General features: G+C 42.4%; 2 protein-coding genes across 3 annotated transcripts in view; one reads left to right on the forward strand and one right to left on the reverse strand.

Annotated features, from left to right (window-relative positions):
* Window positions 1-15,036, forward strand: part of LOC119893815 (NACHT, LRR and PYD domains-containing protein 12-like) — a 636,326-nt gene that overhangs the window by 176,441 nt on the left and 444,849 nt on the right. The gene's annotated exons all lie outside the window — the stretch shown is intronic.
* Window positions 1-15,036, reverse strand: part of LOC119896432 (NACHT, LRR and PYD domains-containing protein 12-like) — a 30,863-nt gene that overhangs the window by 9,118 nt on the left and 6,709 nt on the right. Inside the window, exons 4-6 of the mRNA XM_038709870.1 lie at window positions 14,419-14,654; window positions 11,548-13,327; window positions 884-1,057 (exon numbers count right to left, since the gene is read on the reverse strand). Coding sequence (XP_038565798.1) covers window positions 884-1,057; window positions 11,548-13,327; window positions 14,419-14,654 — 2,190 coding nt within the window. The remainder of the gene's footprint in view (window positions 1-883; window positions 1,058-11,547; window positions 13,328-14,418; window positions 14,655-15,036) is intronic.

The raw sequence follows: 15,036 nt of genomic DNA on the forward strand, positions 1-15,036 counted from the left end.
CGTAGCAAACAAGGGCGTTTCAGATCGACGCTGAAGGGTACCTTTAGCGTAAAATACTTACGCTTTGTCACGCTGTCTGAAAGCATCAGTTATGACGCATTGAGATGAGAATGTGTTGAAATATCATCACTTGTGTAGGTGATTTTAATATTCATGTTGATGAAATGAAGATATTCCATCGGTGGTTGATTTAATATTATGTCTCAATATACAGTTGCATCTCAGAAAATTAGAAAAGAACAAAGAAAAGTAATATGTTTTTTTCCCCCTGATTTAAGCAAAAAGTGAACCTTCCTACATTCATTGCACTAAAAGTGAAATATTTCTTTGTTTTAGCTGTATATGAAAAGTGCTGAGGTCACTTCTGTTATTAGCTGGCGCTATATAAAAAATGCTAAGAAAGATTTTTCAAAAAAATTCCAAGATGGACAATATGTAATAAATATTAAATAAGACTTTAATACATAGCTTTACAGAGCTCTTCAACACCTGTCCTAGCACTTCTGGTGCTCATTTCAAACTACAGATTTAGACTCTCCTCATCACCACTGTCGTCTCATGCAGCTGTCAGCTCCTATATTTGAGTTTAAGAGTGTGTTTGTGTCTCTGTGTGAGAGAGATGGGCTCTATGTATAGCAGTTCCTGTAAAATGCTGTGTTTTACATTCATGCTGGATGTAAAATTTTAAATGTTGATTTATTTTTGCAGCACATTGTAATAAATCTTACAGTTTAATTAATTAATAATTCAGAGCCAAACTGCTCAGACTGACAAACTTGAAAAAAGACCTATTGTGATTTGTGCTCAGACAAACCCAGAAAACAAGAGAACTGAAGGTAACATTCAGGTATGCATTGGACAAGAGTAGAATACATGAACTGACCCCAGAGTCTCCACTCTACAGTTTGGACTCTCCAGTCCAGCAGACAGCAGCTTCACTCCTGAATCCGGCAAATTGTTGTGACTCAGGTCCAGCAGTCTCAGATGGGAGGGGTTAGACTTCAAAGCTGAGGCCACAACTTCACAGTGAGTCTCTGAGAGTCCACAGAAGGAAAGTCTGTGATGACAGATAAAGTATAATAAAATCTGACAGTTTATTATATAAATGGATCAACATAATGAACCACAAATTACTGCTTTAGACACAAATGTTTGACAAATGACTGTAATGTGAACATGTCATATTGTGTAACATGTCATATTGTGATTAACAGGGTGCTGTGATTTTTGTTTATTAAACTTTATTATAACAATTTAATGAGCTGTCAGATCACTATGTATTCATGCAGTCATGTGCTTGTGTGTGTTTTGTGCATCTTTTTATGTCAGTCCATCTGTTTTCATCTCCCCTTAAGTTAATTTAATGACTGCTAAAGATGTATTATATTTATATGTAGCTTTGTTTAGAAATGGCACAGAAAAAAACACATTGTCTGACAGTTTGTATTTGTAAAGTGTAAACAATAATTTCTCACATTAAGGTGACCAGATGGAAAAACTGAGAAAATGGTACAAACTATCAGTGAACATTACTAAAGTAGCTTTGGAATTTACCAGTTTACAGACCAGTCCATTCAAATAGTACCAGAGAGAGAGCTTCCTTAGTGTTTATAAATCAAGCTCATATCTAATTTAGCAAAACATGAAATGATGGAAAGGGAGATCTTCTGTTCGATCTTCAAGAGGCAGGATGGGCTCCCCTCACAATTCAGGATATTGTATTTACTGGGGAAATAGACAGAACAGGACTTAATATGAAACAGCTCAGAAACTGCTGAGAAATTAATAGCAAGTAAAGTATGAAAGCTTTAATGTAAATAAAACTAATTGAAAATACAATTGATATTAGTCCCAGCAGATCACATGTATGAAAAATAACAATAAACAGACCCATTATAGAAAAGAGTGCAGACACTGTATCCACTGTAAAAAGTAAAATACTGTATTGATAAAATGATGACTGTCAAAAACATTTTCAGCACAAGTCCTCAAGCTGGACTTGTATCAAGCGTCCATCACCCAAAGAAAGATAGTTAGAAGAAGATAGAAGATATCTGTGTCCCTAACGTGATATATATATATGTGTGTGTGTGTTTGTATAAAAATTCCCCCTCTCACCCTCCTGGTGGGGTGGTATGGTTCTCATCCTCAAGCTCGGGTCCTCTACCAGATTCCTGGGAGTTCGAGGGTTTTAGCGTGGTGATATTGCTGTCTGATCACAAGTGTTTTCAGTTTCGGTTTTCTTCCTCTGATGAAGAGCAGTGTGCTTGTCTCATTGAGTAGGCTACAAGTCAAATTATTTATTTATATTGGCCAAACTGTTTTTTAAAAATGAGCCAACGATCGGCCCATAAAGCGTCTGGCCTATACTGACATTGGGCTGGCCCAATCAAATCTCTTACAGCACCCAATCCCTCCCCTTCTGCTGGAGCTGTTGTGGACCAAAATAAAAAAAATCGCCGCATAGATATGAGCTAAAAAAATGATAAGCTAGTGATTACTGCATTACTTTCTATTATATTTTTATATTCTGAATTGTCACCTGGCATCTAAATTTTTTTCCTTCCCTTTATAAAAATAATGACATTTCCACCATAAATTGGTGCAGGAAATGTCTCCAGAATAAATAATTCTTAACTGAATTCAGATTAATTAAGCTTATTTATCATTGAGGTAAAAAGGTGCCATATGCACATTTGAAAAGACTTTAGGCTACTTCAGGCATGCCTGTATGTATGTAGACTCAGCTGGGATTAAATTAAATGAGAAAAGTTGATCTACAGGAGATACATATCTGACAGCCTTACTGCATTATATTACACTATATTCTTCTTATTTTGAATTGTCACCGGAGACATTTCCTCAAAAAAACTTGGTGCAAAGAAATTCACCAGAATGCAGAAAATTAAGTGTTTAAAGCCCAAATTTTTAAGGGGGAGGACGCCCAGCACCCCCAATTTAATATCAGTATTAACTATTATCAATAGTAACTATAAAATTCATAATACATGTAGGCTATATACAGGTGCTGGTCATATAATTAGAATATCATCAAAAAGTTGATTTATTTCAGTAATCCCATTCAAAAAGTGAAACTTGTATAATGTAAACATTCATTCCACACAGACTGATATATTTCAAGAGTTCATTCCTTTTAATTTTGATGATTATAACTGACAACTAATGAAAACCCCAAAATCAGTACCTCAGAAAATTATAATATTGTGAAAAGGTTCAATATTGAAGACACATGATGCCAAACTCTAATCAGCTAATTAACTAAAAACACCTGCAAAGGCCTTTAAATTGTCTCTCAGTCTGGTTGGCTACACAATCATGGGGAAGACTGCTGACTTGACAGCTGTCCAAAAGACAACCATTGATACCTTGCACAAGGAGGGCAAGACACAAAAGGTCATTGCTAAAGAGGCTGGCTGTTCACAGAGCTCTGTGTCCAAGCACATTAATAGAGAAGTGAAGGGAAGGAAAAGATGTGGTAGAAAAAAGTGTAAAAGCAATAGGGATAACCACACCCTGGAGAGGATTGTGAAACAAAAACCCATTCAAAAATGTGGGGAAGATTCACAAAGAGTGGACTGCAGCTGGAGTCAGTGCTTCAAGAACCACCACACACAGACGTATGCAAGACATGGGTTTCAGCTGTTGCATTCCTTGTGTCAAGCTATGTTCTCTGATGAAAGTAAATTTTGCATTTTCTTTGGAAATCAAGGTCCCAGAGTCTGGAGGAAGAGAGGAGAGGCACAGAATCCACGTTGCTTGAAGTCCACTGTAAAGTTTCCACAGTCAGTGATGGTTTGGGGTGCCATGTCATCTGTTGGTGTTGGTCCACAGTGTTTTCTGAGGTCCAAGGTCAATGCAGCCGTCTACCAGGAAGTTTTAGAGCACTTCATGCTTCCTGCTGCTGACCATGGGACCATGGTATCCCTGTTCTTAATTGACCAGCAAACTCGCCTGACCTTAACCCTATAGAAAATCTATGGGTTATTGTGAAGAGGAAGATGCGATACGCCAGACCCAACAATGCAGAAGAGCTGAAGGCCACTATCAGAGCAACCTGGGCTCTCATAACACCTGAGCAGTGCCCCAGACGGATCGACTCCATGCCACGCTGCATTGCTGAGTCCAGTATTGTTCCAGCTCATTCTAATGGCAGATGTTCCTGTACACTATGCCAGCTACCTGGTTATGGCGTTCCATGTACGCTGTTCCTGCCTGCATCTTACACGCTGCTGTTATGTGCTGTATGATCTCAGGGGCATCCTTGCACAGTCTGCACCTGGGGTCCTGTCCGGTGTGGTAGACCCCAGCCTCTATTGATCTCGTACTGAGTGCTTGTTCTTGTGCTGCTATGATTAGTGCTTCTGTGCTGTCCTTTTGTCAAGCCTTTTCCAGCCACTAGTAGGATTTCTTGATATCACCCACTTCTTCTATTTGTCGGTGGTACATGCCGTGCTGCGGCTTGTCTCTCCATGAAGGTTCTTCGTCTTCCTTGTCCCCACCCTTGTATTTCTGTTGCCTGAGGTATTCACTTAGCTGTTGAATGAACATTCACTGTTGGTGGCTGTAGGATAGACTGTGGTATATTGTATATAGCTTTCCTCTGTGCCTTTCTCTCCTCATTCTGTTTACTAACCCCACATGCACACACCACATGATCTCTGAAGCTAACCAGATCTGTGACCCACAGCAGGCTAGCATCAGAGGTCTCCAATTTTTATAGTTCAGGGGAGAGTGATTTTTCTTGATCTTGAAATCATATGGTTTGAACCACCATCTTGATTCCAAAATCAGCTGGCCTCTAGCGCATTCTGAACCGGCGGTCAGATCCACCCCCCCTCTTTTACTCTCTCCCACTCCTTTGTCTTTCACACACACACACACACACGCTTGCTGGTTTGTTGTATGCTTTTCTATGTTTTAATTTTATTAGCTTTATTTCATTTGCTTAGAATAGTTAATAGTGATTTTCTCACTAAAGTTGTTGAGGATTGATCTATGCTTGAGTTGAATAAATGCTACCATAATTTCAAGAAGTCGCTGCCTGCGATTATTTGTATATAATGTTGTTGTAAGAGTTGGTTGCCACGACCAGTGTACCGATTCACCCTTCTCTGTTTGCCACCTACAGGTGGACAAACCCTCTTTTAGACCATATTTGGCTCATTTTTGGTTATTGGTCCCTGATTCCAGGGTGGTGCCCTGTATTTATTAATTATAATTAATAATTTTGAATATTAATCGTTTTATGAATATTTCTATAATATCTTTGATATTCAGCTAATAACCAAACCTGACCATATATTGAAAACCCCAACATCAGGACCGTCTGTCCTTGGGTTAACCATTCTGGGTGGGTCCCAACCGTTTGCAGTTGGTTCATTTGTACTGCCAGACGTTCATTGTCAGTGCAGTTAGTTTCTTCAGCCAGTAGGTGTGGATCATGTCACGGCCTGGTGCTGTCCAGCTCTTCATACCTGCCGCTCTTTCTTGGATGTCTGCCATTGTAATGGTTACTGGATCTTATTCTGGGAGATTGCTGTGATCTGTTCTTAGATCCACTAGCCACTGAGCATTGGTGTTGTGTGATGCCTCTTTCTCCCATATGTTCTTCCAGTACTGTTCAGTCTCAGCTCTGGGTGGGTCTGATCTTGTGTTATTACCCTTCAACTGAGAGTACACTTTGGACGGTTCAGTGGTGAACATCCTGTTTATTTTCTTGGTTTCTGCTTCTCCCTTGTATCTCTTTAGGCGGGTAGCCAGAGCGGTAAGTCTTTGTTTGGCAGTCTCCAGTGCCTCAGGTATCAACAGCTTGTTGTAGTTCTTCTCCTTGCACCTTTCTGTAGCTCTGAGAGCTGACTAACTTCTCTTCGTGTTGCCTTGATCTTGGCTTCTAGCCTTCTCCTCCACGTAAGTCTTGTGGTGTTCATCTTATAGCCAAGTATCTCTAGGATTACTGTTGCTATGGCATACATCAGCTCATTGGTCTCGCTTATGGCTTTAGTAGGGATAGGGATCTAACAGACTTTCAGAGGGTACTTTGTCACTTAGGCTTGGCAATCTTGGTCGTTGTACTTGGGGGTCCAGCTTGGTTATGATCTTCAATCGTAGGTCAGTCTGTGCCGTAAGGGCTGAGTGTGGGGATTATGATGATGATGATGACGACATCTCCCTGCTGATTTGTTGTTTTCTGGTCTAGTCCATGAATGTCTTGATCCAGTAGCCCATTTGTCATCAGGTTGGCCTGGTTCCCTAGCACCTGACACGTTCCTTGTTGACCCGAGTCGGCTCAACTGGTAGCATGAAGCCTAAAGGTCCAACTGGATACCCTTGCCCTGACTGGGAATCAAACCCACGACCACCTGTACCAAAGTCAATGGGGGCTTATCCAGATTGGGCTTTGCCTGGAGGTTGTGGTTCAGCGGCATCAATCACATCTCTGGACGTACTGCAGTAAGCGTGTCGACTCATTTCTGTTTCCGGTGCCTGTGTGTTGGTACCGTGTTGTGCTGCTCTTGCTAAATAACAGTTACATTTGTTAGATTACAGCGGCCAACTCTCCGCTAAACACTTATTCTTTACAGTAATTTTGCCTAAGCACTCAGTTCTTTCCATCTTTTAGTGACTGCTGTTCAATCTCATAGTTGTTCTAAAGTTTTGGTAGCTGACGCTACAGTACTTTAGCTTAGCCGTTAGTGACTTTAGCTTAGCAGCTAGCGATGGCTTCTCCTTCTCCCTCTCTCTCTCCCACTTTCTCCTGCTCGGTGTGTCAGATGTTCAGTTACTCCTCTGCCTCCTTTAGCGGTAATGGTACGTGTAATAAGTGTAGTTTATTTATAGACATGGAGGCGAGGCTCAGTGATTTAAAAGTCCGGCTCCGCACCTTGGTAGATCAGTCTTTAGCTACTGTAGCTAGCCAGTCCCCGGTAGTCGGTGCGGAACGGCCTGAGTTAGCCTCTGGTAGCCGTCCCCCGGGATTTCCTGAGCAGCCAGTAAAGGGGGGGGGGCTGGGTGACTGTCCGAAGGAGGAATAGTGGTAAGTATTCAGTCCACGGGGCACCATCAACCTGTTCACGTTTCTAACAGATTTTCCCCACTCAGCGACACACCCGCTGAGAAACCAACTCTGATCATTGGCAGATCCATTTTGAGAAACGTGAAGTTAGCGAAGCCAGCGGCCATAGTTAAGTGCATCCCTGGGGCCAGAGCGGGCGGCATGTCGTCATTCTGCCGCTGGTTGTCGAGGTGGTGTCCAGCAAACGATGTGGGCTTTGTAGATCATTGGCAGACTTTCTGGGGAAGACCTGGTCTGATCCGGAGAGACGGCATCCATCCCACTTGGGAAGGAGCAGCTCTCATTTCTAGAAATCTGGCCAAGTTTATTAGTGGACCAAATCCATGACAACCCAGAGTTGAGACCAGGAGGCAGAGTCGCAGTTTAACACACTTCTCTGCCCTTCTAATTCAGCAGTTACCCACCCAAAACCCTTACGCAGAGTCACAGTCTAACACACTTCTCTGCTCCTCCATTTCAGGAGTTACTTAGTGAAAACCCTATAGTGACGGTGTCTGCCCCCGACCATCGAAATTATTTAAAAAGGTAAACAGAAGAGGAGCTGTGCATAAAAACCTCATAAAAATTAAAACCACAAGAGCAATAGTGCAAACGAATAGGAGAGTTAAATGTGGACTCTTAAACATCAGATCTCTCTCTTCTAAAGCTGTACTAGTAAATGAACTAATATCAGATTATGATATTGATCTATTTTGTCTTACTGAAACCTGGCTGGGTGATGGAGAATATGTTAGCCTAAATGAATCCACCCCTCCCAGTCATATTAATACTCACATTCCTCGAGGCACAGGCCGAGGAGGTGGAGTTGCAGCTATCTTTGACTCTAGCCTACTAATCAGCTCTAAACCTAAACTAAACTATAACTAATTTGAAAGCCTTGTTCTTGGTCTTTCGCACCCAAGTTGGAAATCCCTGCAACCAATTCTCTTCGTTATAGTGTACCGACCACCTCGCCCGAATTCTGAATTTTAATCTGAATTTGCAGAGTTTTTGTCAACTTTAGTCCTTAAAACGGACAAAGTTATTATTGTAGGGGATTTTAATATTCATGTGGACGTTGAGAATGACAGCTTCAGTACTGCGTTTATCTCTCTCTTAGATTCCATTGGCTTCTCTCAGAGTGTTCATGAACCGACTCACTGTTTTAACCACACCCTCGACCTTGTTTTGGTGTATGGTATTGAAATTGAACATTTAATAGTGTTCCCACAGAATCCCTCTTTGTCCGACCACTGTTTGATAACTTTTGAGTTTGTATTGCTGAACTACACGCCATTGGGCAAAAATTTCTATACAAGATGTCTGTCTGATAGTGCTGTAGCTAAATTTAAGGATGCGATTCCATCAGCTCTAAATTCATTTTCAAGTCACAAAGTAACGGAGGACTCCTATGCTAATTTCAGTCCCTCCCAAATCGATCATCTTGTTGATAGTGCTGCAGGCTCGCTGCGATTGACACTGGACTCTGTAGCCCCTCTAAAAAAGAAAATAATAAAACAAAGACGGTTAACTCCATGGTATAATACTGAAACTCACAAATTAAAGCAAATATCGTGGAAACTTGAGAGGAATTAGCGTTCCACCAAAGTGGAAAATTCTCGTTTAATTTGGCAAGATAGTCTTAAAACTACTTGTCTACTACTGCCCTCCGTAATGCCAGAGCAGCGTACTACTCGTCATTAATAGAGAAAAAAAGGAACAACCCCAGGTTTCTTTTCAGCACTGTAGCCAGGCTGACAGAGAGTCACAGCTCTATTGAGCCAAGTATTCCCATAGCTCTCAGTAGTTACGACTTCATGAGCTTCTTTAATGATAAAATTCTAGCTATTAGAGACAAAATTCACCAAGACCTGCCCTCAACTGGCACCAACTTATCTCTTAACTCAGGAACCTTAGAAACAGCTGTAGAACCAGATATATGTTTAGACTGCTTTGCTTCCCTCAATCTTTACCAACTAACTTCAATAATTTCTTCATCTAAACCTTCAACCTGCCTCTTAGACCCCGTCCCAACTAGGTTGCTTAAAGATGTTTTACCCTTAGTCAGCACTTCTATACTAGATATGATCAATCTATCTTTATCAACAGGCTATGTACCACAGTACTTTGAAGTAGCTGTAATTAAACCTCTTCTGAAAAAGCCCAAACCCGATCCGGATGTTTTAGCCAACTATAGACCTATATCTAACCTTCCATTTCTCTCTAAGGTTCTGGAGAAAGCAGTTGCTAAACAGCTGTGTGACTTTCTACAGAGCAATAGTTTATTTGAGGATTTTCAGTCAGGATTTAGAGCTCATCATAGCACAGAGACAGCTTTGGTGAAAACTACTAACGACCTCCTTATTGCATCAGACAAAGGACTTGTCTCTGTACTGGTTTGATTAGATCTTAGTGTTGCATTTGATATCATTGACCATCAGATCCTATTGCAGAGACTGGAACATTTCATTGGCATTAAAGGAACCGCTCTAAGCTGGTTTAAGTCCTATTTATCCGATCGATTTCAGTTTGTACATGTTAACGATGAGTCCTCAATGCATGCCAAAGTTAGTCATGGAGTTCCTCAAGGATCTGTCCTCGGACCAATCCACTTCACTTTATATATGCTTCCTTAGGCAATATTATCAGGAAACATTCCATAAGCTTTCATTGTTATGCAGATGATACTCAGTTATATCTATCGATCAAACCAGATGAAACTCATCAGTTAGGTAAACTTCAAATGTGCCTTCAGGATGTTAAAACCTGGATGACCTGTAATTTTCTAATGTTAAACTCAGACTCAAGTTATTGTTCTGGGGCCTAAGCACCTCCGTCACGCATTATCTAAAAATATAGTTTCCCTTGATGGCATCGCCCTGGCCTCCAGCACCACTGTGAGGAATCTTGGAGTTATCTTTGATCAGGACATGTCGTTTAAGTCTCACATTAAGCAAATTTCAAGGACCGCCTTTTTTCACCTACGTAATATTGCGAAAATCAGGAACATCCTGTCTAAAAATGATGCAGAAAAACTAGTCCATGCATTTGTTACTTCTAGGCTGGATTACTGCAATTCTTTATTATCAGGCTGCTCGAAAAAGTCCGTTAAGACTCTTCAACTGATCCAGAATGCTGCAGCACGTGTTCTGACAGGAACCAGGAAAAGAGATCATATTTCTCCTGTCTTAGCTTCTTTGCATTGGCTTCCAGTAAAATCCAGAATAGAATTTAAAATCATTCTTCTTACCTACAAAGCTCTTAATGGTCAGGCACCATCTTATCTTAAAGAGCTCATAGTACCTTACTACCCCACCAGAGCACTGCGCTCCCAGAATTCAGGGTTACTTGTGGTTCCTAGAGTCTCCAAAAGTAGACTAGGAGCCAGAGCGTTCAGCTATCAAGCTCCTCTCCTGTGGAACCAGGTTCCAGTTTGAGTTCAGGAGGCAGACACCATCTCCACATTTAAGAGTAGGCTTAAGACTTTCCTCTTTGATAAAGATTATAGTTAGGGCTGGCTCAGGTTAGTCCTGAACCATCCCTTAGTTATGCTGCTTTAGGCCTAGACTGCCGGGGAATTTCCTATGATGCACTGAGCTCCTCTCTCCTCTACTCTCTCTCCGTCTGTATGCAACCTCATCCCATTATTGCATGTTACTAACACAACTTCTCCCCTTTCCGGTAGTCTTGTGCTTTTTCGTCCCTCTCCTCTCTCCTATCACTTCCTGCAGGTGTTTCTGGCTCTGGAGCTGTGGAGTCTGGATCTGTGGCTGCGGGTCACCTGCTGCCCCCGTGTTCCTGCTTGACACCCTCTGCTGCAACGACTATTGTTACTAGTCCTATTGTTGTTATTGTTATTATAATCATTAACATTACAACTGTTACCATTAACACTACTATAAATATCTGTACCATTTTTTCATTTAGTCTATAGCAACATCACCTTTACTGTCTGTACCTCTGTGTGTGTACAGTGTGTAGGCTGCCTCCCTCCTCTCTCTCTCTCTCTCTCTCTCTCTCTCTCTCTCTCTCGCTCTCTCTCTCTCTCTCTCTCGAGGCAGATGGCCGCCCACCCTGAGCCATGGTTCTGCTCGAGGTTTCTGCCTCTTAAAAGGAAGTTTTTCCTTGCCTCTGTCGCCTAGTGCTGCTCTTGGTGGGAACTGTTGTGCTTCTGTAAATAACATCACAGAGTACGGTCTAGACCTGCTCTTTTATGAAAAGCGCTGTGAGATAACTGTTGTTGTGATTTGGCGCTATATGTAAAATTGAATTGAATTGAATTGAATGGCATTACCACTGAGCTATCTATATATATATACAAATTATGTTTTTAGACATCTGCAGTTTAGTTAAAAAAAACTTTTATAGTGTGGAGGTTTTTATATTGTGCATGTCTGTTAAGTTTGTGTCTTTATTGTAATACTGATGGCTTCCGCTTTATGTTGCTTAATAATTATAATCACATCTGGACTTACCGAGCATTTCTGCAGTTCCTCACAGCTGGAATCAGTCTCTGTCGTCCCTGGTATGATGTGTTGTACTTCTGCAGGTCCAACTCATCCAGAACCTCCTCAGACATCTGCAACATGTAGGCCAGAGCTGAGCAGTGGATCTCAGAGAGTTCTTTTTCTGATCTGTTCTCTGACTTCAGGAACGCTTGGATCTCCTGATGTACTGAGTGGTCGTTCATCTCCATCAGACAGTGGAAGATGTTGATGCTTCTGTCAGGAGAGGTTTTTGTGTTCATCTTCTTCAGGTTATTGATGGCTCTCTGGATGATTTCTGGACTGTTGTCTGTCCGACCCAGCAGGCCTCCTAAGAGTCTCTGGTTGGACTCCAGAGAGAGGCCATGAAGGAAGCGAACAAATAAGTCCAGATGGCCATTTTTACTTTGAAGGGATTTCATCATTGCTCCCTTCAGGAAGACATCAAGGGCTGAATCAACATGTTTTTCCCTCAGAAATGCCTCCAGTACCTCTATGTTCCTGTTGGTGTAACAGTGGAACACGTAGACTGCAGCCAGAAACTCCTGAACGCTCAGATGAACAAAGCAGTAGACTGTTTTCTGGAAGATCACACTCTCTCTTTTGAAGATCTCTGTACAAACTCCTGAGTACACTGAGACCTCTGTGACATCAAGACCACACTGCTCCAGGTCTTCTTGGTAGAACATGATGTTTCCTTTCTCCAGATGTTCAAACGCCAGCCTCCCCAGCTTAAGAAGAACCTTCCTGTCCGTCTCCATCAGACTTGTTTCATGTCCCTCATCGTACTTCTGCTTCTTCCTCTGTGTCTGAACCAGCAGGAAGTGTGAGTACAGGTCAGTCAGGGTCTTGGGCAGCTCTCCTCTCTGGTCTGTACTCAACATGTGCTCTAGAACTGTAGCAGTGATCCAGCAGAAGACTGGGATTAGACACATGATGTGGAGGCTCCTGGATGTCTTGATGTGTGAGATCATTCTGCTGGACAGCTCTTCATCACTGACTCTCCTCCTGAAGTACTCCTCCTTCTGGGCATCAGTGAAGCCTCGTACTTCTGTTACCCTGTCAAGACATGATAGAGGGATCTGGTTGGCTGCTGCAGGTCGGGAAGTTATCCAGACCAGAGCCGAGGGAAGCAGATTCCCGTTGATGAGGTTTGTCAGCAGCAAGTTGACTGATGACTTCTGTGTGACATCAGACACAACCTCATTGTTGTGGAAATCTAAGGAAAGTCTGCTTTCATCCAGGCCATCAAAGATGAACAACAGTTTACAGACAGTGAGCTTCTCTGCTGGGACCTTCTGTAATGTTGGATGGAAAACATGGAGCAGCGTGAGAAGACTGTACTGCTCATCTTTCATCAAGTTCAGCTCCCTGAATGAGAGCAGAACCAGCAGACTAACATCTTGGTTTTCCAAGCCCTCTGCCCAGTCCAGAGTGAACTTCTGCACTGAGAAGGTTTTTCCAACACCAGCGATGCCGTTGGTCAGAACCACTCTGATGGGTCTTTGTTGGTCAGGTAAGGCTTTAAAGATGTCGTGGCACTTGATTGGAGTTTCATGGAGGGTCTCCATCTTGGCAGCTGTCTCAAGCTGCCTCACCTCATGTTGGGTATTAACCTCTTCACTCTGTCCTTCTGTGATGTAGAGCTCAGTGTAGATCCTTTTGAGGAGGGTTCTACTTCCTGTTGCATCACTTCCTTCAGTCACACATTCACATCTCCTCCTCAGACTGATCTTATGTTCATCTAAAACCTCCTGCAGACCACCACTCACTAAAAAAGAAAGTTTGACAATCTTTTATTATTTTCATTCCCAATAAAAATAATATAATATATATAGAGAAGTAATGGTTAAAAAGTCAAGTTTTGTGGAACATTAGAAATGCTCCCCTTTCTCTCAGCCTCAGACTGTGTGTTGGTGTGTGTTTGTGTGTTTGATTGACCGCAGAGGCGACAGGCTGAACCGCAGCTGCTTGTCTGTAGCTCTTCATCTGAACAGCTCACTGTGGCCGTTCCTTCATTTATGCAATATTTCAAACAAATCCACCAAACAAATACAAAATATATTCAGATCTTGTTGTGGAGACCTGTTTTATTCAATAGCACAGCTAACAATGCACTGCAGATCTCTGACATATCCACTCATTTCAACGTAGGCTTGCACAACGAAATTCAAGATGTAGAGAAAATTGCTACATTGCTACGAAACAATTAGTTTCTATGGTGAGGTGAACACAGAGAGACTTTTAAAAACAGAGCTTTCTCTCTGATCACCTGCAGAAGCACGTATTGATCCAATCAGTTTAGCTCCAGATGTGGCTTTGGTTTGAGGGAAGAGACCATCTCAGGTTGGCCTCTGTAAATGACCACTAGCATAGTCGGTCTGCCTCATGTGCCATCAGACCTCTGCAGCTAATCCTGAATGCAGCAGCCCAGATGGTATTGCAACCAGGTTTTCTTCAAAACTGCACTGGGTACCGGTGACTTTGGTGTGATTCCAGATACTGGTACTTGCCTATAGTGTGGTCATCCAACATCTAGGACATGGTTAAACCAAACACCCCAGTCTGTCCATACGCTCCGCTAATGCCAATCACCTTTCTACTCACTCACTACAAGAGGGGCCCAGCTACCACTTAACAAAATCCCTTCTTTTGGCTTTAGCAGAAAGTGTTCACATCTTCAGCCTGAAAACTCATTAACTAAATGTAGAACTTGAAGCTGCAACTTATTTTATGAAGTTGATGTACTACATGATTCCTGCAATTTATATCCACATGGTTGAATGCACTTATTTTAAGTCTCTATACAAATATAATGTATTGACATGTAGCTGGTTATATTTTTAAGATGTACAGTCTTACTTTGTACAGAGCTGCTCTGACTGGCTGTCTGCAGTCCAGCTCTTGTTCTGGATCTCTCTCCACAAAGAGGACAGGCGGAGTCTCCTGGTGAAGCAGACTGGTCCCAGTATGAGGTGATGCACTGTCTGCAGAACCATTGACCACAGCTGGTACAAACTGGATCCTTCAGGACGTCCTGACACAAAGCACAGCAGGACGGCTGCTCCTCCACAGAAACATGACTCCTCTTCCTCTCTCTGTGACAACATGTCATTAGAACGTCTCGGGTTACGTATGTAACCCTGGTTCCCCGAGAAGGGGAACGAGACACTGCGTCGGTTACAACACTACGGGAACGCCTGTAGGCGTAGCAGGTCTGAACGTGAATGAAATCACTCCAATCCTATTGGCTTGTTACTAGAACGGTAAGGTGTGACGGAATAACCGGAGGAGTATAAAGCACACCTGTACACACTCATCATTAGCTTAAACTATGAAGCAGGCGCTTCAGGCGGGGAGAGAGGTGCGGCGGGCCGACGCAGTGTCTCATTCCCCTTCTCGGGGAACCAGGGTTACATACGTAACCTGAGACGTTCCCCTTCGAGGGAACTCGAACTGCGTCGGTTACGACACTATGGG

This window comes from Micropterus salmoides, unplaced genomic scaffold (genome assembly GCF_014851395.1).
Source record: "Micropterus salmoides isolate LMB-PRFRI ecotype aquatic unplaced genomic scaffold, ASM1485139v1 Ms_hic_scaffold_1, whole genome shotgun sequence".
Taxonomy (NCBI): Eukaryota; Metazoa; Chordata; class Actinopteri; order Centrarchiformes; family Centrarchidae; genus Micropterus; species Micropterus salmoides.